The following is a 27,596-nucleotide window of genomic DNA, read 5'->3' on the forward strand; positions in this document are numbered from 1 at the left end:
TCACGAAGAATAACCCTTTGATGTCTATCATGCTGAGACAAACGTTTTCGTTAATTATATGGAAATCACCTTTGGGTATGGACTACTTATTTTTGATAAGTATAATCGTTCGAGCATTAACGGCATTTAGTTAATCACGGAATTCGTCACATGGAATTGAAAAATTAATAATATCAAATTCGATGACTTGAGTTCAAGTAAAGATTTTTTTTCTTATCTTGATTTTTCTTAATTTCCGTCAGCTTTAGGGTTGACCTTCAGTGTTTCGGTTGCAAACAGTGGACACTAGAAGTATTTTTGGACTATCAAGTGCCCTTGGCACGCGAAAAAACTCAACCCGCCGTGTTTTCTATTTCTACTTTGAAAATGTCTTATAAACTTTGGATAAAAAGGACTCCCAATCAAAATCTTTTGCAATTACATTTCCCGAGAGGTACTTGATTCATCTGATTGTAAGGAACTTATGAGAGGGAGCTACTTCTTGTTTATGTGCTGATAAAATGGTGAGCCCTCGGGGTGTCAACCAGTTATTGTTGACAAGTGTATTTATGCGAGCACTGTTCCTTGGGAATTATTTTTCCTTCCTTAATTTTCATTTTCGTTAACTTAAGCGTTAGCCAGCTTAATGTTTCAGTTAAGAGACAAGAAGAAAATATTACCACCGGTGACTATGTAACAGTAGCCAGTTCTCCAAAATGATCGATCTCTGAACACCATAAAAATACTGTCATCAATAGGTAAATTATGTTTCAAATATACAATTAGTAAGAAAGTCGCCTTACCTTTTTTTTTATTACATTACCCTTTTTAAACTTGTAAAGCGATTTTAGAGTGATTTTTAATTACTTCATCGTTGATCAATTTTGACTTCTTATCTGTATTTTCATCAAATGAAATAAGACCGTATTATCGGTATTATCATTACCATTATCTTAGGAAAGAGGCAGAAGAGTAACAATATGCTATGAGAAACACGGTTTTTTTACAACTTAACTGCTCTTTACCTAGCTGGTGATCATTACTAAGTTTATCGAGTTGTCTAGAGGAAACCTGAACGTGACTTCTTTCTTACATGTCTTACTGTCCAAACAGTGAATACTAAAAGTATTTCTGCAATGTTGCATGTCCTTGGCCCTTGATTAAAAGCAGTTATTTCAAAATATCGCCTGGAGGGGTTCATGTAGGTCTAGAGAAACGTTTTATCGGTAAAATTACTATGAGTCCGATCTTTTTTTTTTTTTCCTTTAGACGAACAGCGCATCAGTTTTCAGTCAAGAGCTGCTAGCAACGCGTGACTTTTAAACTAATTACCCACAAATGAACAAAAATATCTTGAAGAAGATAATGTTTTAGTCAAAAGAAGAAAGAGTGCTTAACAATCTACATGAACAATGTGGCTGCACACAGAATGTTTTTAGGATTTTTTTGTTATTTTACATTTTCTTTTACCGATTACTGCGTGACAGAACATGACCAAATTGAAAGCAGAAAAAAACAACTTTTTACATGGCTCGGTATTTTAAAAATACAACCAAACGAAAGAGCAATGCTTCTATTTGAAATTTGTGCAATTAATTTTTTTTAAGCTAAAATTAAACTACTGGTACTGCGCACAGAAAACGCCATTTCTTGTCAGGGTATTCCTTTCGATGAAATCGCAGAATTGAGAGTTAAAAATCACAAGCGAACAGCCCTTACGATTTTCACTGACGGTAAGGCTGCTCTTAAGTCAACCCACCGAGGTTTTCATTACTCCTCTAGAAATATATTTTGCAGTTGTTTGTAAACTTTGAATGAGGAGGACTCTGACCTAAAAAGCCAAAAAAATGTTATGCTATCACTTTTCTTGACTTGAATTGCTTGACTGACAGAGGAGCTTAGCGCTGCACGCTCCAAGTTAATTGTCGCTGAAGAGATATCTATCGACATAATGTAATAGTCACAAGCAGTATCCAAATGGTTTAAAGGGCAATCACTTTCACTCCTAACATTAAAACTAGCTGGTAAGTTAGCCTCTATCAAGCGAAATAGAATTTGGAATTTACACACTCAAAAAAACCTAGCGCTAATTCAATTGAATAGCTCTGAAAACCCTTACTGAAGAGACTACTTCCATTACATACAAAACAATTCAAGTTTAGCTACTTAATTCTGATTGTCAGCAATCGTTGCCACTAGAGCCTCCTTTCGTCGCCTTTAATTGAGGGAGAAGAAAAAGACTGTTAATTGCATCCTTTGCTTTTTTTGTCTGGAGATTTCTTGATTTTTGTGTGTTTGATTTACGTAGTTATGTGGCTACGATTGTCATGTTGACAAATAATACTTTCGAACGGAGGATGTCTGGCAAAGAAAGGTTAACTCATTTTATTGTCTGGCTTTCTTCCGTGCTCAACGCCTGCACGGCTGGTATATGTCATGTCGATTAAAATATCACTTTCTACCTTCTAAACTGCAGTCTTAAACAGCCAAATGATAAAAGACGCGATAAAAATTCTATAGTCTGATAAAAAAGAATAAACTGAATAGTATGTAGAAATTAACTTTAAAATGTTTGTTAAAACGGAATTCTGTATTGTCTTGTAAGTGAACAAGAGTTATTGTTCGCATTGGGGTCGTCATGGTGTACATTCATAACATAACTAGTCAATGAAATGTTCATGAGACCATGCATGCCTTGTTACCCTGGAGCCTTCCCCGCTGTTTTAACGTTCCTTCTATGTTCTTTAAGTCTTGTTAGCACTACGACGAAAAATAGCGTTTCCTGTTTGCAGGAAAATTGAAAATATTGTTCTCACCAATGTTTGAATTTTTGCAATCCTGTTAGCACTTACAAGAATGCTAAATGTTTCCTGCACGTGCCAAATGAGTAACATATAACTAGATACCAAGATCAATTTACCAGGGTTGGTCAAAGTTGCCTTTCTACAAATTTGCCAAGTATTGCTCTTCTTTATGAGGAAATGATTCGTCTTAACTGTTTTCCTTTTCGCTGCTTTTTTCGTTGGGATATTGTTTTCCTCACTTCCACCAGTCGCTAGAACTTCTGTGAGATACGGACATTGTAGAACAGGTTTATACGTTTGCTGCGGTTGAAGCTGAAACAAGTTCAGTTGCTGTAATGCAGCTACGTTGTAGTTTTGTATCTAACTGATAATACGGTTGTTTATTTTAATCCCATTCCCTGATTGGCCCTGAGAGCCATAATAATTCAAATACGCATCGATGTGTTTCCTTGCGGATCCAATCTCTAGCTCAGAGAAATGGCGGGAGAATAACATTGTCACGTACGATTGGGAAATATGGTTGCTCGATGAAGGACAGCTGTAAGGAACAACAGATCTTTTCGGCTGACAATGTTGAAGGGGTGGCGAATGGTCCTTCAAAAACTCTCGGTCTCGCAAAATGTTAGTCTCGCATTCTCATTTTTTAGCGGTTATGTGCGTCTCGCGGTCTCGATTTTTACACGAAGTTGTCTCGGAGTCTCGATTTTTCGGAAGGTAAAGGGTCTCCAAGTCCTGATTCGTTCGTTCACCTGTTTTTATTAATGACTTCTTTTCGTCACTTGATATTGAATTTCAATGAAGCAACTTACAAATTTCCCCGAGGAGTACTCCCAGAAAAATTGGATGGGGCTGTGCGGCCCGCTTCCCAAAACCCTTACCCTATTTATGACCAAAATCTGCGATATTCCCTCCTGTCCCTACCCTATTTTTGACCTGACCCTTAAATCAAAACTCTGTTTCAGACCTGCGTTATAATTAGTTCCCTAGTTGAGACCAATGTTGAATTACCGAAACATAATTTGAGAAGGACTTTTGTTGATTTTCTTTTCGATAATGATGAAAAAGTGGCTTCTTCTTAAAAACGACATACCCACATCAAGGTTAGAGTGCAAAAACCATACCCTAATTATGACCAAAACGGCTGAAAAACCATACCCTTTGGGGTCGCACATACCTATAAAGCCTATATAAGGACGTAACCCCCTCCCCCTTCGGGCAAATTTCCGAGAAGAGGTTAAGTTAACTTCTCCTAAATTGTCTGAATTCCACAAAAAGCTACAAAACCTACCGAAACATCCGTTTTGGTGCCAGAAAAACAGTCATTTTGTTCTAGGACATTATAACGTAGTGTGCTATAATCGAATTTCCACTTCCAGCCAGTTCGAAGAAGCTGGCTAAAAGGCTGCACAAGCACATTCTTGCTCAAATTTTAAGAGTCTGAACGGATCGAGCTGAGAGGTGAGATGACAATAGAAAAGACAACAAGGCATTGAGGTAAGTCATTTTTATTGCAAAAATGTCAAAATTTAAGCTATAATGTCGATTACCGTTTTTCCCCATACAAACCTTAATAAATTCAAACCGTTGTAACACAACACCCTCATATGCTGCAAGGCGGAGGTCACGTTTCGCGTAACCAAACTCGGTGGTTATGCAATAGTAGATGTCGACGGTAAATATGTCACATTTCACGCCTTAACGTTCGCATAGATTATAACTCCTCGCATCGTGAGCTTGGGCCGGGCCGCCTGTGGTGACATGAAGCTAAGATCGCGTTTGTCAAAAAGTATACACTTATCTCGTGATTTTTAGCCATTTTAGGAGTTAAGGTATTGGGAAAAGTGCTTTTGTAAATGTTTTTTGGTTCGGTTCAGATAATCAGTTGTCTAGATAACCAAAGTAAGTTCCAGATGTTTACACTATTTTTCGTTCGCCATCACTCCAACATGGCGGCTCCATACTAGGCTCTATAGTTTTGCGCGGAACATTCCGACGAATATCTCAACTTTGGGACAACACACACACACCTTGAACTTGGATAACTGTCTTCTTTATCCATCACCTATAATATCACAATTCATTTACTTTATCCACTGAATGGGTTTTGATTTTATTTTTTATTGCATGACAATGCACACACTCTATGAAATAACGCTATAAAATTAGTAATAGTTATCACTAAATCTGCTCCCGCTTTATTTTATTTCTGCTGATTGAAAACAATAAGTATTTAACATTTTTGTACGAACTAAAAATTTTATTTTATTTTATTTTATTTTATTTGTAAACTATATCACTCATACTGTTCCAGTAACTTAGGCATCTTACCATTAATATGACCCAAACAATCAACTAAGTTAACTAAACCAACACATTCTGTTAAACTCATTCTATCACATGATATTCTTTACATAATACACTCACGAGAGTATTTACAGAAGAGCAGTTTACCATATCTCGTTACTGAAAGGATGCGAAGAGTACTTTCTGGAAAAAAAATAGGTTGCTTTCATGGAAACTAATATTTCTTTTACAAAAATTTCACTCAGTAGAACTTTACAGGGGAAAAAAGGTTAACAAATTATAGCGAAACAAAAAAATTAATTAAGTCAAACTACTCTGCTGTTCCTAAACAAACCACTTGTCTTGATATACGAGCAAACGTATCTCGAAAGCAGAACGGAAGTCGAGTTTTTTTTTGTTTTTTTATTGCGAGACTTAAACAGAAGTATTGCGTTACAGTCGCCATATATGCAAATTAGAGTCAAGCTTTTTGACCTCAACGAAAACGCTGCTACCCAGGTCCCAGAGGTTTTTCTTGGTTTTTCTTCTCTTCGCGAAGCGGCGAACACAAGTCGCGAAGCTGCAAGAAAGAAAAACCTCCGGTTACCTTGGACTTGAATCTCACTTTCATGTAGACGCCAGCTGTCAAACGCGTCAAATTGATAATTACAAAAGGGACCAAAGGCAACTTAGCAATGACGTGCTTATCAGCCGCTAATGGTTTCCACTCGGGTGGTGGAGAGTGTTATCACTTGACCTACTTGGCCGGGATCAACGCATGTGTTTGCAAGAGTTCATGTTTTCATCCGCAACGATCGCAAAGGTTCGTTTTGTAAGAAGGACTCAGGACTTCCGAATAGAAAGGCATAAGCTTCTTGTCTTCGCTGCTCAAACTGGCCACTGAAATGCCACGGTTTCGCAGTTCGCGGATATGAGAGTCCACGAGAGACTTAGAGGACACACAACCAAAATTGTGGCATGATGAGGGTATGAATAACCTGACAGGTACAGGTATTTGCAGACATCAGGGAGCAGCTGAAATATAATTGATTTTCCATGTCCAGTTGGCAGTATGGCGAACAACACATCTTTGCGATTTGTGACTGCGAGCAAGGCTTTCTTTTGATGTTCGGTGAGACTTTCAATCTCTGGAAAGCGCTCCTCGAGTACCGAAGTCAAAATTTCTTCGAAGACGCTGTCAGAAACATAATCCATGTCGAACACAGGCGAATCTTGAACGTGTATAAATTGAGAACTGAAGTATTTTGCAAACAAATTCCTTCCCTGGTAGAGAGGCAAAATTTACCTCAAGAAGTACAGTGACAGATATCCCCACCGTTCCCTCGGTATTACCAATCAAACGAACCAATCATATTGATTTGCGTGTGTGTAAAAATATCAACCAATCCGGCAAGCCCGAGGGTCAGATCCTGACCCTGGCGTCTGAATGAAAGTGAGATTCAAGTCCAAAGTAATCTGTCTTTCTCGTCGCTTCGCGACCCGTGTTTTCACCGCTTCGCGGCTCTCTCGCAGATCTTTCATGCGAGAAAAATCAAGAAAAACCTCTGGGACCAGGTTAAAACGCTGCAAAAAATTTACATTTATATTTGAACCATTGCAAAGTCACCCAACCCACACATGAGTTCTACATGACGTAGGATTACTCAATACAACTAAGCGATCCGAATAAACGAGATGCCAAAGGTAAAACTGGCGATCGGAAGAGTATTTAGCTATTTAGTTGCAATTGAACCACACTGGCCTCAAATTTCTAGTATACTTCAGAATTTTTTACTATACCTTCTGAGTTGTTTTTCTCCCAAAATCCATCTTCAGGATCTTTCGAATCGTTTTCAATTTGTCCTAGATGAGAATCTCGGCCATTTCGAAGCGAATTTATCTGATTGCGCTAAAATCGTCATGCAGGCCATATTGTCAAATCATTCATTGGAGTTTATTTTGACCTTGAAATGCTGCTCGAAGATGGCGAAACGCGAACTCGTGGTTACAAGAGCCTTGAAATGCTGCTAGAAGATGGCGAAACGCGAACTCGTGGTTGCAAGAACCTTGAAATCAAGAATTTCATGTACCCGACACCACCTAGGCTGGGCTCAATTTCCAGCCGTTTTGTGAGCCCGCGTTCCTTGCCCCACATTACCCAAGACCACCGTGCGCGCCCTGCCCCACATTACCCAAGACCACCGTGCGCGCCTAGTTTCATCAAATCGAGAACGCTTCGCATACTACCAACACATTTCTTACTTTTTTTTGAAATTTCTTGTATGTGTACAAGCGGGGAATCCTGGGGTACCTCCTCGGGTTTTGGTCTGGGCCAAAACCCTGCGGGGGTAAAACACAAATAGCGGTGATAAACATATTAAACTTACGCATTTTAATAACTTGACGTTTCGTATGCTACGCAACATACATTTTCAAAATTGGAATAATATTGATTTTGAACAAGACAATGAAATTCCTTTTTTAGACATCCTCATCAAACGCTCCCCAAACAACAATTTTGCCACATCCATCTACCGGAAAAAGACGTTTACTGGCCTTTATACTAAATGGGATTCCTTCACTCCACGCAAGTACAATATAAATCTCATTCGTACACTTACTTATCGCAGTTACCGAATTTGCTCCTCCGCTTTCCTGCTTAAATCTGCCCTTGATGACCTTCGCAAACTCCTGCTTCAAAATGGCTACCCACAAGGTATTATCACTTACAACATTAACGACGTCCTAAACAGAAACAGTAACAAGCCAAGCAGCCCTGTCCCTACGGTTCCGAAGAAAGATATTATCATCTTATTACCCTAGTTAGGTGTACAAAGTGACCAAATCTCTAAGCGTCTGAAATCATGTGTATACAATTTCTGTTCATTTGTCAATCTTAAGATAATTTTTCAAAGCACTCGCCGAATCAAATCTTTCTTTCAATACAAGGACGGTCTAAATTGTTCACAGAAATCTAAGGTCATTTATAAAGCTGCTTGCTTGGACTGCAGTGACTTTTACGGAGGCAAAACAAAACGACGGCTTCATGATAGGAAAACGGAACATTTCAGGGCTCTCACTAAGAATGACTCCACATCAGCCATTGCCGACCATATAAAAGCCACAGGTCACAACATCAAGTGGGATCATTTTGATATTCTAGCTTCTGGTAAAACAGATTATCATTGTAAAATTAAAGATACTTTGCTCATCCAAGAACTTAAGCCGGCTCTTAATGTAAACGTCAGCAGTGAGAAGCTGATACTTTATTAATAAGCTTAGGCTTTTATTGTTTTACTGTTAAGAAACAGATGTTTCTTAATCTCGTTTACAGACCGCTTATTTACATTTCATATATAGTTTTCAAAAATTGTAACGGTCTTTATTCCACTTTTGAAAATGTATGTTGCGTAGCATACGAAACGTCAAGTTATTAAAATGCGTAAGTTTAATATGTTTATCACCGCTATTTATGTTTTATTCCTCGTTAAACTACGATGGCCCAAGAACAAAAGCCTGCGGGGGTAATTACCGATTTTGGGGTAGGATACTTGTATGTGGCCTACATGACGAATTGCGCCAGATCAAGTTGTTTCACTTTCAAATGGCGGATTCGAAAGCGACTAAATACTCTTCAAATGGGGAATTTACGTTTAAAATATCTCGCTTTGTCACTGATTTAAGTGTAAACACGTGAAATTCTCATGAAATTCAAACAGCAGAGTGGTTTTACAACATTTTTGAGTTGATCTCATTTTTTTTTTCCTTCTAAGTCTTCTAATTAAATTTAGTCTGCATAAGCTATTTAAATTTATGCATTACTTTACAATCAAAAAACAATCTGAGAAGAAAATAATTGCGACGGAACAGCTCAATGGTTCTTCTGATGGCTTGACGCAGACTTTTATACTACTCTGTCTTTCAACAACTTGAGTAAGACTTTTGAGGGGAAACCTCCAGCAAATCTAATTTTTTCGAAATGCTTCGAATAAGACAATTGATTTCATCAGACCCAAAAACGAATTTGTAGGTTAAGTGAACTTTAAAGAAAAGAAGGCTGGGGTAAGTGAGTGGCTGACTGACCGAGTGACTTAGTTCCGTTTTAAAACTTCCACCCGTTATGATGCACTTTACAGTTTTAAACAAAAACGAAAGTGAAAAGCATGGGGACGAAAACAGTTGAATTATTAATTACCTTTACCGCAATCCTCACAAGCCAATACTCTATGATCTAGAAAATTACATAAAACTTGGCTTCGACGACCACAGTTTTATTCTCATGTTAAAGGATGCCGCCCGTGTAGAGCGCCTTTTGAGGAACTGTCCCAGCGAGCGAGGTACTCGCTCGAGGTAAAATAGCCAAAACAAGTTCAGTTGCAAGGTGTTCTTAATATCTTACTTTCGATTCCTGACCTTTTCGTTCTTCTCTGGATTACACTTCTCAGAAAGTTCTTCTCTGTTATTCACATACAGTATAGCTCCTTTTCAAAATCCTCTTCTCACAATTGCAGATTATATGTATTTTCAAACACTTAGTGAGATGCATATACACTGAATATCTTTCCTTAACAACTTTAGGCTCAAAAGATTGCTAGCACATGTTTCTCACCTTATTTCTGTCACTAACCATATTTTTCACTTATGTTAAACTTAAACCTAAAATCATTCAATACAGCTTTCACTGGCAAGCATATACTAGAAACTATTTACCGGAGAGAAACCTAAGTTTGATCAAATAAACTGATCACGACTCGATTCTCAACTGTTCTATGATACTGTAAACAAGAGGCAGCACCCAAATTGAGATAAATATCCTGAACTAAAAATGGATTGATATATCTAAAGGACACATCAGAACTTTATTTCCTAGAGTTCCACAAGTAATGCATTTACTGGAAGTTGGAAAATCAACTAAAGCATATTCATAAGTGTAGATTTCAGAACTGAGTCATGATGCCCCAAAATGGACGGGGCAAAATGCGTCAAATCCATTATCAGTAATTATAGATCACGTAGAGAATCACGCAACTTCATACACACTTTTTAAATCTTGAACCCTTTTTGTTGTATTTTACCTTTTAAACAAAAAAAAGGTGAGAAGAAGGGAAAGGAAAACAATTCAAAATCTTTCGAAAGCCAGTACTCTATGATAAGAACACTCTACAAAACCTGGTTTCGACAACAAGCTTATTCTCACTATTATTTTCGTATTTGCATATATTTGACTATTACTGTAATTCCACAAAAATGGAAACTATCTCTAACTAAATTTGACTGTAAAGCTAGTGCTTATGAAATCCCAAAAGAAAACCTTGAATTGCTTGTATCAAATACTAATTCCGAATAGATGCCTTTCAATATATTAAAAAAAAAAGAATTTTCTTCTGCTTGTTGTCGTCTTGGCTTTTCGTCAAGCCTTTACTTGGCCTGCCTTGGCAGCCCAGAATGAGCTTCTGCATGCTCATACAGCTTAACATTGTCGTAATCCTTGTCATGCCATGTTATCTCAATTCGGTGATCCACAAAGTGATAGTCTGGCATCTGGACGACCTTCTTGGCTCTACATGCAAAGAGGCAAATGAACTCGAATTAGTGACACTAAGTCGGGTGCATCAGCATATAACAATTACAATACTGTTTTCAAAGAGAAAACTGCTAACACTGATCGTTACCAGCTTCCGAGATTGACTATCCTGATTAAAAAAAAAATCCTTCCTAGGTAAGGTTGTTCGCTGGGTAACTAACTGGATCTTGCCTTTGGGGTTCAGATAGTTTTGGAGTCGTGTTGAACTACAATCCCCACGTAAAGCATCTGTAATCTAGAGGTCGGAGGCAAGATCACTAATTCCACTGTAACAATAACCACTAAAACTTAGTCATGTCTTCGTGAACCTATTCTTGTCTCCTTATTGTGAGTCATCAATATCTTAAACGCATAATAAAAAAGAAAAACTTACTTGTAAGTAGTTTTGAAGTCACATCGGTAATGGCCACCTCCTTCAAGCAACAGAGCCATGTTAACATCACCCTTCAGCACTCCATCACACACATACATTTTCTCAGTGGATGGCTCCCATTTTACGGTCTTCTTCTGCATAACTGGACTATTGGCAGGAAAGTTCACCCCATCAAATCGGATTTCATAGAGAAAACAGTCACGGTTGTTGACGTCTTTCTTCATTCTAATAAAAAAGAAGCAAAACATAGTCAGTGTTACCATGCATGCAAAGATAAAAGGAACACTTGTCATTTAAAGGCATAGTTGGTAATATAATTTCATAGATGATATCAGATGAAACCAGTGGCGATGTTTCCCTTTTATTATACACAGAGAGAATCATTTTGGAAAAATACCCTAAAGTGCATATAACCCCACAATATATCTTTAGCGAGGTTAAACTTTGTATTGTATGCAGCAAAATGCCGCAACCAGTTGTGTTGTTGGTTAAAACCGCGACTTTTTTTTTTAATATATTAAGTCGGGATTATTTAGCACACAACCGAGGGCAACGGAGAGTAGGGCTAGTGACGTCAGTTTTGAACTGAAGGGAAAAGGAGTAGATATTGAAGAATAGTAACGAATTTCCGTAGTATGCCTATGAAATGACCTTTTCTTGGCGACCTTAAACATATAAGTTGTTTAGATGTATTGCACGTTCATCGTCCAAACTTCTTCAGACTCTAAACTCTGGAAGACTGTTTCCACGAGTTAGCAAGCACCAGCTGATGTAGCGTGCTCATTCCACACGGAATGCAAAGCTGAACTAAATAAACCGCAATCGCTTCGCAGATTTGTAGAAAGAATTTCAGAATACTCTGACTTGGGATAACTATTTGCATGGCAATTCTCCGACGAAAGTATCACGTATTAACTTTTTGTGGTGGCTATTCGTTCAGATCATTAAACCATACACAAGCGCGAAGTGCCCCGAATCATTCACGTAGTACGTGTAAACAGACTGAGAAGATTTGAAACTCTGACACAGATCAGCTGCAGTCACCAGAATCACTTAATACATTCAAACAAAAATAACACTTTGAGTCGAGAAGATAAATTACCTTGAATTCCAGCAAAATTATGTAACCCGAAAGAACCAAAGCTCTTGTAATTTTAATTTCATCTTTACTCACTCGTTCTTCGCTGCAAGCCTCGCTGTTCGAAATCTTCCCAAATCTTGTTCGCTGAGTGGCTTAATGTACACTGCCAAAAACTTGATCGGCTTTTGCAGTTTTTTACGCATTTTCTTTCTCAGAATAATGTTACAACAACTCGAGGCGAGCAAGTTTATGTGTGCGAACAGTGTTGCGCGAATGATCTCCTTGCGGGACGTCACGAAATGCGCTAGACCCAGATCCTTTTAACTGGTTCTTCGACTCGGTAATGGTTTTCATTATAGCGGTCACGACTTTGAAAATTCATAAAAAAAGAAATCACGTTTTGAACCAAAGGCAGAAATATTTTCGGTATTATGATAAAAAATGTCTCAATATTGTTTTGGACTAAAATAAATTTGGGGTTGTAGGCTCTAAGCTTTACGCTTGTGCAGGCAAGGAAGCAAGAAATAAATAAGAAGGTTAAAACTGTACCGAAAGAAAAAGGAGGGGCACAAATTTTAAATGACTTGAATGGAACTAGAAAGTTCCTATAATTCTTCAAGGCGAGAGGCATCAGCTTTACATCTTACTTACTTTATGTCGTTTGTGGCGATGCAAATGCCCCCGTCTTCATAAGTCATGCTTCGTTCCCAGGAATACCCCTCAGGAAACGACTGCTTGAAATAGTCTGGGATGTCTTTTGGGTATTTGGCGAATACCCTGTTGCCGTAATCGAATACTGTTGTCAAGATATCGAAAGCGAAAGGCAGAGGTCCGCCGTCTATGACTGTCAGGTCCATAGTCTGTTTTCCCCTAAAACACAAACAAGAAACCAAAGACGTAAGAAAACGTACTGTTCATATACAATGCAGAACTTATATTTTTTTTCTTGAGTCCTTCGCAAACATTAAGATATCGAGAGGTCCGCAAGGCGTCGCACTAGTTTGCTGCAGAGATAAGTATACCACAATGAAAAACAATCGTTTGGGATAAATGGCCACAAATGTAATGGGTTTAATTGAAACTAAGGTTACAAACAAAGATCTAACAAAGGTTGTAAAAAATTCGACAATCCTGGCATTTTATTTCATAATTCTTGGTATAGTTTGATAGCCAGTACTGTGTGCTTTAATTGGAAATAGTGGCTTGGGTATCTACAGTTTAAACCGGACGCACAACATCGCTTGGACGTAAGACACCTCTAAAGGTATGCGGTAACCTTAGGGGTCGTAAAATCGAAGGAGAGATAGATCAGACTCTGTATCTGCTACGATATCCTGAATGAAATACGGCTTTAGAAGTATTCTCGGTATATTACATCTTGTTCCATGCAAAAAAAACAAAAACAAAAAAATATATATATATATATATATGAAAAAAAAAAAAAAAGACTAAGCAATGTTCGAAGCAAAGATGCCGTAAAACTGACCAAAATAAATAAACATTTCAAGACTTTTACTTACTCGAAAGGCTGGCCTCTTCCTTCCCCTGTAATGACGAACTTGTGCCCGTTTACAGCGCCTTCCATGCGCAGCTTGATCTTCATTTCTGGTTTGATCACACTCTGTGGAATGAAATAGGGGTAAATCTGAGATCATTCACTAATTCAGAGTAAGCAGTAGAGTAAATTCATCAGTCGAAAACGAAACAAAACGTTTTCTCGTGCAACACTTACCATGATCGTAGACGCAAGATTTTAGTTCAATACAGCACTTGTTCTCGGATCTGCTCTCTTTCAAATCACCAGGGTGAATGGGACTTCAGCGCTCAGGATGCTTCTTTAAACCTGAAAGCCACACCCAAAATTGAACTAATTATAAGCCAGGAATCCTAATGTAACAAACAGCAACCCATTGTAACAAACAGCAACCCTTTGATGTCTATCGTACCAAGTCACACGTTTTCGTTGTTCACATGAAATCACCTTGGGGTATCCACTAACACTGTGAAATGAAGCAAACATTAATGGAATTATTTTAAAGAAGGACTTTTTCATAAGGAATTACATAATTCATCATGTCATCAAGTAAAGATACTGTTATCTTGATTTTCATTTCCGTTAGCATTAGGGTTAACCTTCACTGCTTCGGTTAACAAAGACTTGATATATGACATCAAAAGCGCAGTCATTTTCACGACTATATATAAGAGCTTATTAGATTTGCCTGTTTCCCCGACCTAATCAGTCATTCAACCAATTTAATTTGGCTGAGTAGATTTAAATCAAACTGGGCATCGCATCCTGGTTTTTTATCAATCAGTCTAATAAGTGTTTTTTTTTTTTTTTTTTTGTTACACGAAGAGTTGAAAATGGAGCAGAGATACATCCTTTCTTATAAGTTATTGTATTTAATAACTTATGTAATACTCTACAATAACTTATACAATTGATATCCTTCGTTTCGTTAGCGTTAACCTTCATATTAAGAAAGAGTAACACTAGAAAGTTTATCGAGTAACCTTGAGTACAACCAGTGAACGCACCAAGTATTTCTGACATTTCTGTAATGTTCTTGCCTCGATTCTCCTGAAAAGTCAACGCGTGTCCAAGTACTTTTAAAATGGTCAGCTCTTAGGATGTCAGCTAAATATTTTTGGCAAGTGTAATCGTGTGAGCGTTTCATTACGTAATACTGTAGAACGGTTTTCAATTGAGTGCGAACGTAATCAGACACTTACTTTGGTTTTGGTTTTGGTTTTACTGTGGTTTGAGATGAGCTGAGCAGTCTTATTAATAAGTAATTGGTTTTGGTTTTCCGACACTCACTTGAAAACCGTTCCATCGTGAGAGAGGAGAAAGTCAATCGCCCAGCTAAACATCTGGCTTATAGTTTAGATATAAATTAGCCACGAGGTCGCCTTACCATCTCTTATTAGGTAACCTTTTCTAAACTTTAAAGATGATTTCCGCAGAACATTCGAGTAATAATGGCAAAAATAAAGCAACCAAGAAAACCTCATAGCATGCTAATATTTTGAATAAAGTTAAGAAGATCTTATCGAGAATTAAGCTCTCAAGCTGACCCCGCGAGAGAAAATTAAACTTGAAGTTATCAATATTTCAATAAAAACGGACGTTTCGCGTTAGTTGAAAACGCAATAACACACGCATTAAGCATTCTTACGAGGTTTGACATTTAATTTCTAGAGAATGCTTGGGGATTTAATTGCGGGGTCACCTAGAGAAATGAATTACAGTGAGATGTTTTAAATAGTATTTCAAAAACATACCGTGCTGTGAGTAGATTGTTAGTAAATAATTTTTGCACTTATTGCTTGAACTTTGAGCGGAATCCGTCTTAATTTTTGTATCTTTTATCATTGTGACTTTTGAATTAAATTTTCATCAAATTAATACAGTTAGTAATGCTATTATTACGATCATTCTAAGAGAGACTCGCACCATGGCCCCCAAAATGCGGTTACTTATACGACCAAACTGCTTTGCACATGGCTGGTTAAAATTGTAGTAAGTTTATCGTGTAGCCCAGAGGAAAAAAGATAATTTCATGATCTTACAGTGCAAACAGTGAACACTAAAAGTATTTCTGCAATGTTGATTAAACGCAGCTCTAGCTATTCGAAATATCGCCTGGAGGGGTACATGTAGGTCTATAGTGAAACTATTTATCAACAAAATTACTCTAAGCTCGTTAGCTTTCACATCCGTTTTCAAGAGGTGCCAAATTACAACGCATGACTTTAAAATATCCCACATACAGTAGGATTGCTTCGTGTTGACAGAGGTTTTTTTAAACTGAATACATAATTTCATGTAGTACGAAGGCAGCCTTATCGTCGTTCTATAAGATCTGCCTGTTTCAGAGACATAATCAATCAATCAATCAATCATAATCTCTAATTAGCTTGCCGGTTGATTTAAATCAAACTGACTGATGTCATCAAAAGCGCAGTCATTTTTACGGCTACACTGCTCTGCACATAGCTGTGGAACACAAGGTACTTTAGTGTCTTTGGCTCGCGATTCCCTGAAAAGAGAACGCGAAGTCAACACGTGTCCAAGTACTTGTAAAAAGGTAGGCCAAACTATTTTTGGCAAGAACAATCATGTGAGTCGTCGATAACTTTATATTATGTAACAGGAGCAAATCAATCGGTTAGCTAAATATCTGATGCAATTAATTGACTTAACTTGTTCAAAATTCTGTTTCGTTCTTTGACGAAGCTGTTCGTGGGAGAATCTGAACTACTTCGTTAGGGCGGAAGTGAACACGAATGGGTGATTCCTCTAATATGTGATTATAGCAGTTTAAAGTGTAGTAAATTGCAGTGTCGACTGATAAATGGGGTCTCTTAGCTATTTTTCTGCACTTGAGCATGAGATTATTTTCATCACGCATATGCCTCAACGAAGAGTTATTTCATCTTCTTTGATAACACGTATTGTCGTTAATCCAGGACCATCCGGATTAATTTCAAGTGCTGCAAGTATGATCATTTCCGTTTTGAAAATGAATTTACTGATCACATGCAAACGCCTCCTCTTATGTTTCATACTGTGAATGAAAATGACCAGAATAAAGTCATATCTTTGTAATAAAGCCGTTGACAAATTAGGAAGTTGACATTTCGACGACAACACACTAAGCAATGCTTGAGCAGGTAGCACATTGACGTATTCAACTGTTACATCTCACCACAGGGGACACATACAAGCGGCGTGGCTATTTGTATGCTCACATAAGTTATGAAGGGCTTGTGTTGTGCTAATTCGTAATGATGAAAAAGTAGCTTCTTCTAAGAAACGTACGCAATTCAAGACCAGAGGGCAAAAACCATACACTATTTATAACCAAAATGGCCTTAATTGATACCCTATTTATGACCAAAACGGCTCAAAAACCCTACCCTTTAGGACCGCACATACCTATACAGCCTATAAAAAGGGAATACCGCGCCCCCCTCCCCCCCGCTTCGCGGGCGCAAAACCCACCAAATTGCTCATATACACAATAAGACAATAATTCCCAATTTTGTCAACGCCTTGATTCACAAAAATATGATTCATTTCGATTAACATTATCAAAGTGGAGGCATTTCGTTTGTCAACAGTAAATTCATTCTCAGAACGGAACTGATCATCATGTTGAACTGGTTCAATAAGATCCTCGGCAAACGGCGTGTGGGAAGGATAATAACAATCTTACGAAACTTGATTTCTGTTTATTATTTGTTTACCATTATCTGCATTATCACAAGGTAAATCAGACGAATCTTGACTGGGTTGAATTTCCTACAAAAGTAAATTCCAACTTAAGAATAGAATATCAAGTTTGTGGTATTCTGTTATGATGTTCCTTCGCATTTTCTGTCCTGTTAACGCTTTTAAAAGATATTAGATTAATAAAAGGACATGTAGTTTTAAAGAAAAGTGTGATATACTGCGGCTTGCAGCAGTTGTCATCACTGACACGTGCTGTGATTCGTAATGGTTTCGTGGAGACCATCGGAGCATAAGCGTTGTGTCACCGTTTTCGTTAACCACAATATTAGAAGTGTTTCTATATAAATATTATTTTAGCGATTACAGCGTCACAAAACAAAATTGCCAAATTTGAGCAGAAAAAAGCAACTTGTTACATGGTGCGGTATTATAAGTGCAGTACAGTGCAGTGCTTCTTGAAACGTGTCCAATTGAATTTTTTAAGCTACAGTTAAATCAAGAAATTTAACAGCGCGAGATGCAAGTGGTGTGCAAGTGGTACCTCGAAGGAAAATCGCCATTTCATGTCTAGGTATTCCGATTGATAACTGAATCCCGAAATTGTGCGTTACAAATTACAGGACATACGCGAATAACCCTTACGATTTTTACTGCCGGGACGGCTGCTCTTAGTCAATCCACTGAGGTTTTCATTACTCCTCTAAAAATGTATTACTCAGTTGTTTGTGCAGTTTGAATAAGGGGGACTCCTGTCACCATTCTTAAACTGAACACCTATCTATCGACTCAGTGTAACAGTCACAGGTGGTATTAAAAGGTCAAAAAGGCAATCATTTTCACGCTTAAAACTAAAACTAGCCGATAACTAAGACTCTATCATGCGAACTAGAATTTGGAGTTTAGACACACAAGAATACCTAGCGCTAATTCAATTGAATAGCTCTGAAAACCCTTACTGAAGAGTATACTTCAAATACGTACAAAACAATTCAAGTTCAGCTAATTAAATTCTGGTTATCAAAAATCGATGCTACTAAAACCTTCTTCTGTCGCTTTTAATTGAGGGAGAAGAAAAAGGCTGCTACTTGTATCCTTAACTTTTGCACCGAGCATTCTTGATTTTTGTGTTTGATTTTGGCTGCGATTGTCATGTTGATAGATAATACTTTCGAACGGAGGACGTCTGCAAGAGAAAGCTTAACTCAGACAACTCATGATATCTATACCTTGACTTTCATACGTGCTCAACGCTTCGACGGTTAGTGGCTGATCGGGTCAGATCGATAGACCAGGGATCTAATGAGTAGCTGATGTCGACTATACTAAAAGATCTCTTTAAAACACAAGCTTTCGAATACCCAAAAGACAGTCTTCAAAGGATCAAATGATAAAAGAAGTGATAAAAAGTCTCAGGTACAGTGTGATAAAAAGACTACAATAGTATATGGAGATACACTTCAAAATTTTTGGTAAAAGAATACTGTATTGTGTTGGGAGTGGACAAGAGACCCTCGCACTGGGGGTCGTCATGGTGTGCCAAGATTCATAACACTTTCTAATGTGATAATTACCTTTGAATGATAACAATTTTTAAATTCAAGGACATGGTCATGAGACCATGCATGATTTACAATCCTGGATCCTTTGGTCATTGTTTAAACGTTGTTTTTATGCTATTTATGGGTGAAGCGAATGAAGAAGTAGTGGTTCCTCTCATATCTGGTCATAACAGTTTGATAGTGCAGTAAACTACAGTGTCCATTGATCAGTAGTGTCTGTGACTAGAGCTGGTTTTTTACACTTAAGGTTGTTATCATCACTCATATGCCTAACTAAGAGGTAGATCATCCTTCAGGACGGAAATGATCATCAATACTTGTTAGCGGCACTTGAAATTAATCCGGATGGTGCTGGATTAACGACATTATGTGTTATCAACAAAGATGTTTACAAAGTATTACGTAATCGGCCGCTGACACGATTACACTTGCCAAAAATAATTAGTTGACATACCAAGAGCTGATGACAATTTTACAAGTACCTGGTCATGCGTTGACTTCGAGTTCACTTTCCAGGGGAATCGCGAGTCAAGGACATATAACATTCCAGAAATACTTCCAGTGTTCACTGTTTGCATTGTAAGATCAAGGGTGACTGAATTATCTTGTTTGTCCTGAAAGCTAATTGATAAACTTACTTGTGTTCAAAGGTCTGCGCAGAGCAGTTTGCACTTTCGATGCCATATTTTGACTCTTCATCAACCAAAACATTGAAGGTTAACAGTAACTAAATGAAGCTAAAAGTATACAAGTAACATACGTTATTGTAGAGCATTACATAAGTTATTAAGGTATCAGTAAGGGGAAAATTTGCAATTTTGCATAATTTTACTTTTTTAAGCGGTTGGATAAATCATAAAGTAATCTTTAAGATAAAAAAAACTCCACGAAAAAATCTTATTTCTGCCGCTAGTTATTGCGCGAGAAAGATTGTTTTGCATATTAATTACTTAATTGAGAGTTGACAAGTTCTGTCAAATGAATTAATTATCGAGGCAAGAAGTCACATGACATCAAGATCATGCTGAGTTGACACGCGATTCGCGCGCCATAATCAGTGGCAGATGTCTTCGAAGAAGACAAAACGATCTTGCCCGTTTTCATCGGCTAAAGGAAGGCCAAAGAAGGCGAAAAACACTTTCAACAAAGTGTGGGCCGCTAAATTAGCGGAAAGCGGCAAAGGGTTCGTTTTACAATCAAGAAAAATTGCTGGATGAACGTGACAACGATCGCGATCACGAAGCCAGCGAGCAAGCCAAAATGAGCGCAAGCCGCGCTAAAATACTGTCGCAAGAAACTGTCGAAGCAGAGGAGATTGACGACCCAGCTATTGTCATTTCTTCCAGTATCTTTGCCTTTGCATCAACATCAGTCGATGTAGTCCCGTTTACGACGTCCTCTCCAGCGTTTCCCTTTGTGCGCTTGCATTTTCTCGGGAACCTTCTACGGGCCTTCGGCATGTTAACAGTGGCATGGTCATAATTTTGAAGATTAGTCAACGATACGTAAAATTTCGAACGCTAATATAGTAAATCAAAAAATAATTTCACGTTTACTAACTTTGGAATTCTGACTTCACACATGAAAAAGCGGTTTATTCTCTGGTGAATAATTTACCGCGCGCCGTCGCGGAAATTTGTACCTGTTCCATGTTAACTGTCACAGTCCTATTGTTATACAGAAAGTTGATTCCTCTGCGGTGTCTCCCTTGGTGTGATAATCTCTTAACACTTGGATGCCGCCGAATTTTATTTTTTCTCTGTTTCTCGAAAGTAAAAAATAGGCGAGTTGTACGTGCATTTCGAGTTCCAGGTCGGCAGCCCCTGGACCAAATTGGCTGAAATTCGGAGAGAATGTTGTCAGAACTATCGCCGACAAAACCGTGTCTGCGAATTCTGATTACTCTTTTCATTAAAAAGTTATGCCTTTTTTTCGCGGCCAGTCCTATTTTTTTCCCTTTTCTAACTTTATCCTCTTGTAAAATAATAACAAACGCATGTGCCAAAAATCTGAGACACGGTTTTTGAGGTCAATGTGTGAAGAAACGGATGCCATGTTAATCGTTTTCTCCGACCTAAATTTAGCGGGCGTATACCTTGATTTATAGGTTCGTGAAGCTTTGTAAATATATTCACATTTTCGAAACACGGTAAATTTTTACCGTTTTAAACAGGTCAGGTCATAATCTGTAGTTATTAAGCTTCCAGTAAATATACAGTTTATATCGGTTTTTGTTAAAGCCACGAACGCTAGAGTGGACCGCGCGCGGATGGTCAAATGGGTTATACTGATACCTTAAAGTTATTATTACCATAAGTTATATAATAACTTCTAATATTTCTAATATTCCAATATTTCAACTCTTCGTGTAACGAAAAAACTCTGACCTCTATTAAAAAAAAAAAAAAAAAAATAGCATGATTGATAACAAACCCAGGACGTGATATCTAGTTTAATTAAATCTACTGATAGATTTATTGATAAATGGATTATGTCGGTGAAACAGGCGGTTCTTACATTATGACGATAATATGTTTCTTCCGCAGAAAAACAAATCTGTCAAAGCAAGCCATTTTTAGGCCGTTATTTTTAAGCCGTTATTTTTTATGTCCGGCGAGAAATTCCTTGTCTGCTTTACAGCTACCCTTCTTCGACTCACCAAATTTCGCAAGCGCACGTGGCAGTATCATTTTCAAGCCAATTGTCTGAGCTAGAAATGGATCGGCGAGGAAACACATCATCACATGTGTGGTAAACACCCCTTAAAAACTGACACGAAAGTTGCCAAATCGTTATCGTCGCTCTTCATCAAACATGAGTGAACTTATAATATTCATTTTGTTGACGAATCGTTTCACTAGACCTACATGTACCCCTCCAGGCGATATTTCGAAACAGCTACTTTTGACTAAGGGCCAAGGACATTCAACATTCTAGAAATACTTCTTGTGTTCACTGTTTGTTCTTTAAGATCATGAACTTAGAGAATGAAATTATCTTGTGTCCTCTGGGCTCCTCGATAAACTTACCAATGTTCATCAGCTATGTTGAGAGCAGTTTGGTGTAAAAATGACCGGGCTTTTGGGACCATACTGTGACTCTTTCTTAATATAAACATTTAAGGTTACTGGTAACGTAATAGAGACTGAGTTCAAAGTAAGAAATAAATTTATGAAATTTACATTCTCTTGTGCCAGATGATTGACTTGATATGAAGATAACTTCATATGAGAAATGTTCGCACGATTACACTTAATTGTCAAAAATAACTGGTTGACACTTCAGTGGCTGACCACTTTAAGAGCACTTAGACAGGCATTAGCTGCCTTATACAAGTTTATCAAAATCATATGAAACAAGGAACAGTCAGGAAGTGTAATTATAAAAATGATTTTTGGCGATGTTGATATTTTCTTCTTGTTTTTTAACCGAAACATTAAAGGAACGATGTTCACATGGATACACTTTTCAATAATAACTGGTTGACACCCAAAGGGCTGACCATTTTATAATTACATAAACAGGCAGTACGTCCCTCTCATTAGTTCCTTAAAATAATTTGAATCAAGTACCAGTTGGAAAATGTAATTGCTTTTGGTTTTTATTAGGAGTCCTCTTTATCCAAAGTTCCAGACACATTTTCAAAGGAGAAATATAAAAGCCTCGGCGGGTTGGATTTTTGATATTCCAGAAATACTTCTAGTGTCCACTGTTTCAACGGTAAGATATCATACAAGGAATAATAAAATCATATTGCTATATCAGGGTACTCGATAAACTTACTTATGTTCACCAGCTGTGTGGAGAGCAGTTAAATCGAGAAAACTGCCGTGCTTTTGATGTCATATTGCAACTCTTTCTCAACCGAAACATTTAAGGTCAACCCTAAGCCTAAAGCTAACGGAAATTCAGGAAAATCAAGATAAGTAAAAAGTTCTTTCCTTTTCCTCAGGTAATCGAATTTGATAAGATGAATTCCGTGATTAACTAAATACGATTAATGTTCGCACCATTACACTTGCCAAAAATAATTAGTCCATACCCAAAGGTGATTTCCATATAATTTAACTAAAAAGTGCTGTTCAGTATGATAGACATCAAAGGGTTATTCTTCGTGAAAAAGGATTGTTTGTTACTAAGGGTTCCTGGCTTATAATTGGTTCAAGTAGATTTTGGGTGTGACATTCAGGTTTAAAGCAGCATCCATCGCGCTGAAATCTCACTCACCCTGGTGATTTGGAAGCGAGCAGATCGAGAACAACAAGAGCTATACGAGGCAGATATCTTACTTACATCTACCATCATGGTAAGTGTTGCACGAGAAAAGGTTTTGTTTACCAAAAATGAACTTACTCCTGCTTATTCTTAATTGGTGAACGATCTCAGATTTATCCCAATTTTGACTCGCAGAGTGTGATTAAACCAGAAATGAAGATCAAGCTGCGTATGGAAGGCGCTGTAAACGGTCACAAGTTCGTGATTACTGGGGAAGGAAGAGGCCAGCCTTTTGAGTAAGTAAAAGTTGAGAAATCAGTGTTAAATTGTTGTGGTTAGTTTTACGGCAGCCTCGCTTAATTTTAGGAAAAGTTATTTTTTGTCAGTAACAAGATCTAATACCGAGAGGCCGTCTGAAGTCGTATTTCTTTCAGAATATCGCAGAAAATAAATGGTCTATCTGTCTTTTCTTCGATTTTGTGACCTTTAAGGTGACGAACTAAGAACATTGCAAGAAAGTCTGCATCAAGGCTTTCACAAATTTACTCGTATCCTTGCCTAAAATTCGATACCTAAAATGTACTTGTGACAAGAATTTTAGGGTTAAAGAATTTGTTTTGTTCTGTTAGATAATTATGCCAATTCATAGGCTCTGTTTACTATGTAATTCTTAGCCATGCAAAATTTACCTGAAAACAAAGTTTTGATTACTTGAATTGGGTTATATCAGATTGAAGAACACTCCCTCTGTGGTGTGACCAGGCTGTGAGTATCTAGTTATTTTAAACCTCTCCATTTCTAGTTTATACAGTAATTTCCACCTTGTTTCCAAAGAAAAAAATCCCTTGGTTTGACTTTTCTTTGCCACTAAACAAAATTGATACCTTGCTGTAATAAGGTGGTGGTTGCGTCGTCATTTGTTTCAAAGTCACTGAAAATGCTCGCAGAGAGAGCAACCCATTAACACAGTCAAACGGTGAACTTACTGCAGTGTTTGCAGGCGTAAAAGAAAGTTACCAAATATTTTAATAGCAAAAAACAACAATCATACGGCTCTGAATGTTTGAGGTCAGATTCTCAATGTCCAAAAGATATTCACTTGTTTAATTGGGGCTAATTAAGTCTAGCAACAGCATGCTGCTGCACCCGACAGAATTGTTTAGGATTGTATAAATCAACCAAAGAAGATTTCTGCCGTCATTATTTCTCAGTACATTGTTACAGAGAAAAAAGCTCTGCATTGCATATGAACAGTACGTTTACTGACGTCTTTGGTTTCTTGTTTGTGTTTTAGGGGAAAACAGACTATGGACTTGACAGTCATAGACGGCGGACCTCTGCCTTTTGCTTTCGATATCTTGACGACAGTATTTGATTACGGCAACAGGGTATTCGCCAAATACCCAAAAGACATCCCAGACTATTTCAAGCAGTCGTTTCCTGAGGGGTATTCCTGGGAACGCAGCATGACTTATGAAGACGGGGGCATTTGCATCGCCACAAATGACATAACGTAAGTAACATGCAAAGCTGATTCCTCCCGATGAGAAGATAAACTCTTTGTTCCAGTCAAGTCACTTTAATTTAATTTCTTGATCTTTTGTTGTCATTTTTTCCCTTTCGGTATGGTTTTAACTTTCTTATTCCTTTCTTGTTTTATATGGACTGCAAAGTAAAGTATCAATTACAAGTTTAACGCATTTTTCCAAAATAGTTCTTTCTGTGTACAAAAAAGGAAGAAAATAAAAGAAATCGCCTATTGTTTCAGCTGATATCATGTATCAAATTATATTGCCAACTATGCCTGTAAATGTCAGTGTTCTCTTTTATCTTTGGTGGTAACACTGACTATGTTTTGTTTCTTTTTTATTAGAATGAAGAAAGACGTCGACAACCGTGACTGTTTTTTCTATGAAATTCGATTTGATGGGGTGAACTTTCCTGCCAATAGTCCAGTTATGCAGAAGAAAACCGTGAAATGGGAGCCATCCACTGAGAAAATGTATGTGCGTGATGGAGTGCTGAAGGGTGATGTTAACATGGCTCTGTTGCTTGAAGGAGGTGGCCATTACCGATGCGACTTCAAAACTACTTACAAGTAAGAATTTTTTATCTATAATAAGCGTTTAAGATGTTGTGGACTCACAATAAGGAATAAACGACGAAATTTCATCAAGACATGAATAATTTTTGGTGATCACTGTTAGAGTGGAATCAGTGACTGAAGCTCCGACTGCTGGATTATGGACAACTCATGTCGGAATTGGTGTTGAACACGACTTCAAAACTGTCTGAATCTCAAAGGCCAGATCCAATTATCTACCCAGCAAACAATCCTACCTGCAATGAAATAAACTTGACTCTTGTCAGGGTAGACAACTTCGGAAGCTGCCGACAATAAGTGCCAGGAGTTTTCACTTTTGACACAGTGATTGTATTTGTTATATGCTGATCGATGCACTGCGCCCAGTGTCATTAATTCAAGTTTATTTGCTCCTTTGCAGAGCTAAGAAGGTTGTCCAGTTGCCACACTATCACTTTGTGGATCACCGAATTGAGATAACATGGCATGACAAGGATTACGACAATGTTAAGTTGTATGAGCATGCAGAAGCTCATTCCGGGCTGCCAAGGCAGGCCAAGTAAAGGCTTGACGAAAAGCCAAGACGACAACAAGTGAATTTTTTTTTTTTTAATTGAAAGCCATTTACTCGGAATTAGTGTTTGATACAATCAATTCAAAGTTTTGTTTTAGGATTTGATAAGTATTGGCTTTACAGTCAAATTTAGTTAAAGATAGTTGCCATTATTTTTTTGTGGAATTACAGTTGTAGTCAAATATATACACGTACGAAAATAATAGTGAGAATAAGCTTGTTGTCGAAGCCAGGTTTTGTAGAGTGTTCTTATCATAGAGTACTGGTTTTTGAAACATTTGGAATTTTCCTTCCTTTTCTTCCCACCGTTTCTTTGTTTTAAACGGTAAAATACGACAAGAATGGTTCAAGATTTAAAAATTGTTTATGAAGTTGCGTGATTCTCTACGTGATCTATAATTACTTATAATGGATTTGACACATTTTGCCCCGTCCATTTTGGGCCATCATGGCTCGGTTCTGAAACCTGTACTTACGAATATGCTTTAGTTGATTTTCCAACTTCCAGTGAATGCATTACTTGAGGAACCCTAGGAAATCAAGTTCTGATGTGTCCTTTAGATATATCAATCCATTTTTATTTCAAAATATTAATCTCAATTTGGGTGCTGCTTCTTGTTTACGGTATCATAGAACAGTTGAGAATTGAGTCGTGATCTGTTTATTTGATCAAACTTAGGATTCTCTCCGCAAAATAGTTCTTAGTAACATATAGTGTTGTTACTTGCTAATGATAGCTGTATTGAATTATTTTAGGTATAAGTTTAGCATAAGTGACAAATATGGTTAGTGACAAATTTAGCGTGATAAACATATGCTAGCGCGCAATCTTTTGAGCCTTTAGCTGTTAAGGAAAGATTATATCAGTGTATGTGCATTTAATTAAGCGTTCGCAAATACATATAATCTTGAATTTTGAGAAGAGGATTTTAAAAAGGTGGCATATGGTCAGTGAATAACAGAGAAGAAATTTCTGAGAAGGGTAATCCAGAGAAGAAGGAAAAAGGTCAGGAATCCATTTTGGGCCATCATGGCACGCTTTTAAATCCTATACTTAGGAATATGCTTTAGTTGATTTTCCAACTTCTAGTAAATGCATTACTTGAGGAACTCTAAGAAATAAAGTTCTGATGTGTCCTTTAGGTATATCAACCCATTTTTAGTTCAGGATATTTATCTCAATTTGGTTGCTGCCTCTTGTTTACAGTATCATAGAACAGTTGAGGATCGAGTTGTGATCTGTTCATTTGATCAAACTTAGGTTTCTCTCCGGTAAATAGTTTTTAGTATACGCTTGCCAGTAAAAGCTGTATTGAATGATTTTAGGTTTAAGTTTAATATAAGTGAAAAATATGGTTAGTGACAAAAATAACGTGATAAACATGTGCAAACAATCTTTTGAGCGTCAAGTTGTTAAGGAAAGATATTCAGTGTATATGCATCTTACTAAGTGTTCGAAAATACAGATAATCTGCAATTGTGGGAAGAGCATTTTGAAAAGGAGCGATACTGTATGTGAATAACAGAGAGGAACTTTCTGAGAAGTGTAATCCAGAGAAGAAGGAAAACGTCAGGAATCGAAAGTAAGATATTAAATACATTTTGCACTTGAACTTGTTTTGGCTGTTTTACGACAAGGAGTGCCTCCCTCGCTGGGCCAGTTCGCCCAAAAGACGCTCTACACGGGCGGCATCATTTAACATGAAAATAACAATATCAACGTCGAAGCCAAGTTTTGTGTAATTTTCTAAATCATAGAGAACTGTCTTGTGTGGATTGTGGTAAATGTAATTGATAATTTAACTGGTTTCCGTCCCAT

The 27,596-nt window shown here is 37.5% G+C and overlaps 2 protein-coding genes across 2 annotated transcripts; one reads left to right on the forward strand and one right to left on the reverse strand.

Moving 5' to 3' along the window:
* Nucleotides 1-9,321: 9,321 nt before the first annotated feature.
* LOC110060695 (GFP-like fluorescent chromoprotein cFP484) lies at nt 9,322-14,103 on the reverse strand. Its single transcript, XM_020767482.2, has 6 exons — nt 14,051-14,103; nt 13,837-13,947; nt 13,625-13,725; nt 12,756-12,974; nt 11,024-11,248; nt 9,322-10,626 (listed from the first exon to the last, which is right to left on the reverse strand). The coding sequence occupies exons 2-6, from the start codon at nt 13,837-13,839 to the stop codon at nt 10,485-10,487; spliced, it is 690 nt and encodes a 229-aa protein (XP_020623141.2). The 5' UTR covers nt 13,840-13,947; nt 14,051-14,103; the 3' UTR covers nt 9,322-10,484.
* A 9,004-nt stretch (nt 14,104-23,107) lies between these two features.
* LOC149113426 (GFP-like fluorescent chromoprotein cFP484) lies at nt 23,108-27,390 on the forward strand. Its single transcript, XM_089288296.1, has 5 exons — nt 23,108-23,211; nt 23,316-23,416; nt 24,415-24,633; nt 24,994-25,218; nt 25,625-27,390. The coding sequence occupies exons 1-5, from the start codon at nt 23,209-23,211 to the stop codon at nt 25,764-25,766; spliced, it is 690 nt and encodes a 229-aa protein (XP_089144422.1). The 5' UTR covers nt 23,108-23,208; the 3' UTR covers nt 25,767-27,390.
* Nucleotides 27,391-27,596: the final 206 nt, after the last annotated feature.

The sequence above is a fragment of the Orbicella faveolata genome, unplaced genomic scaffold (genome assembly GCF_042242905.1).
Source record: "Orbicella faveolata isolate gen_17 unplaced genomic scaffold, um_ofav_v1 contig_15, whole genome shotgun sequence".
Lineage (NCBI taxonomy): Eukaryota > Metazoa > Cnidaria > Anthozoa > Scleractinia > Merulinidae > Orbicella > Orbicella faveolata.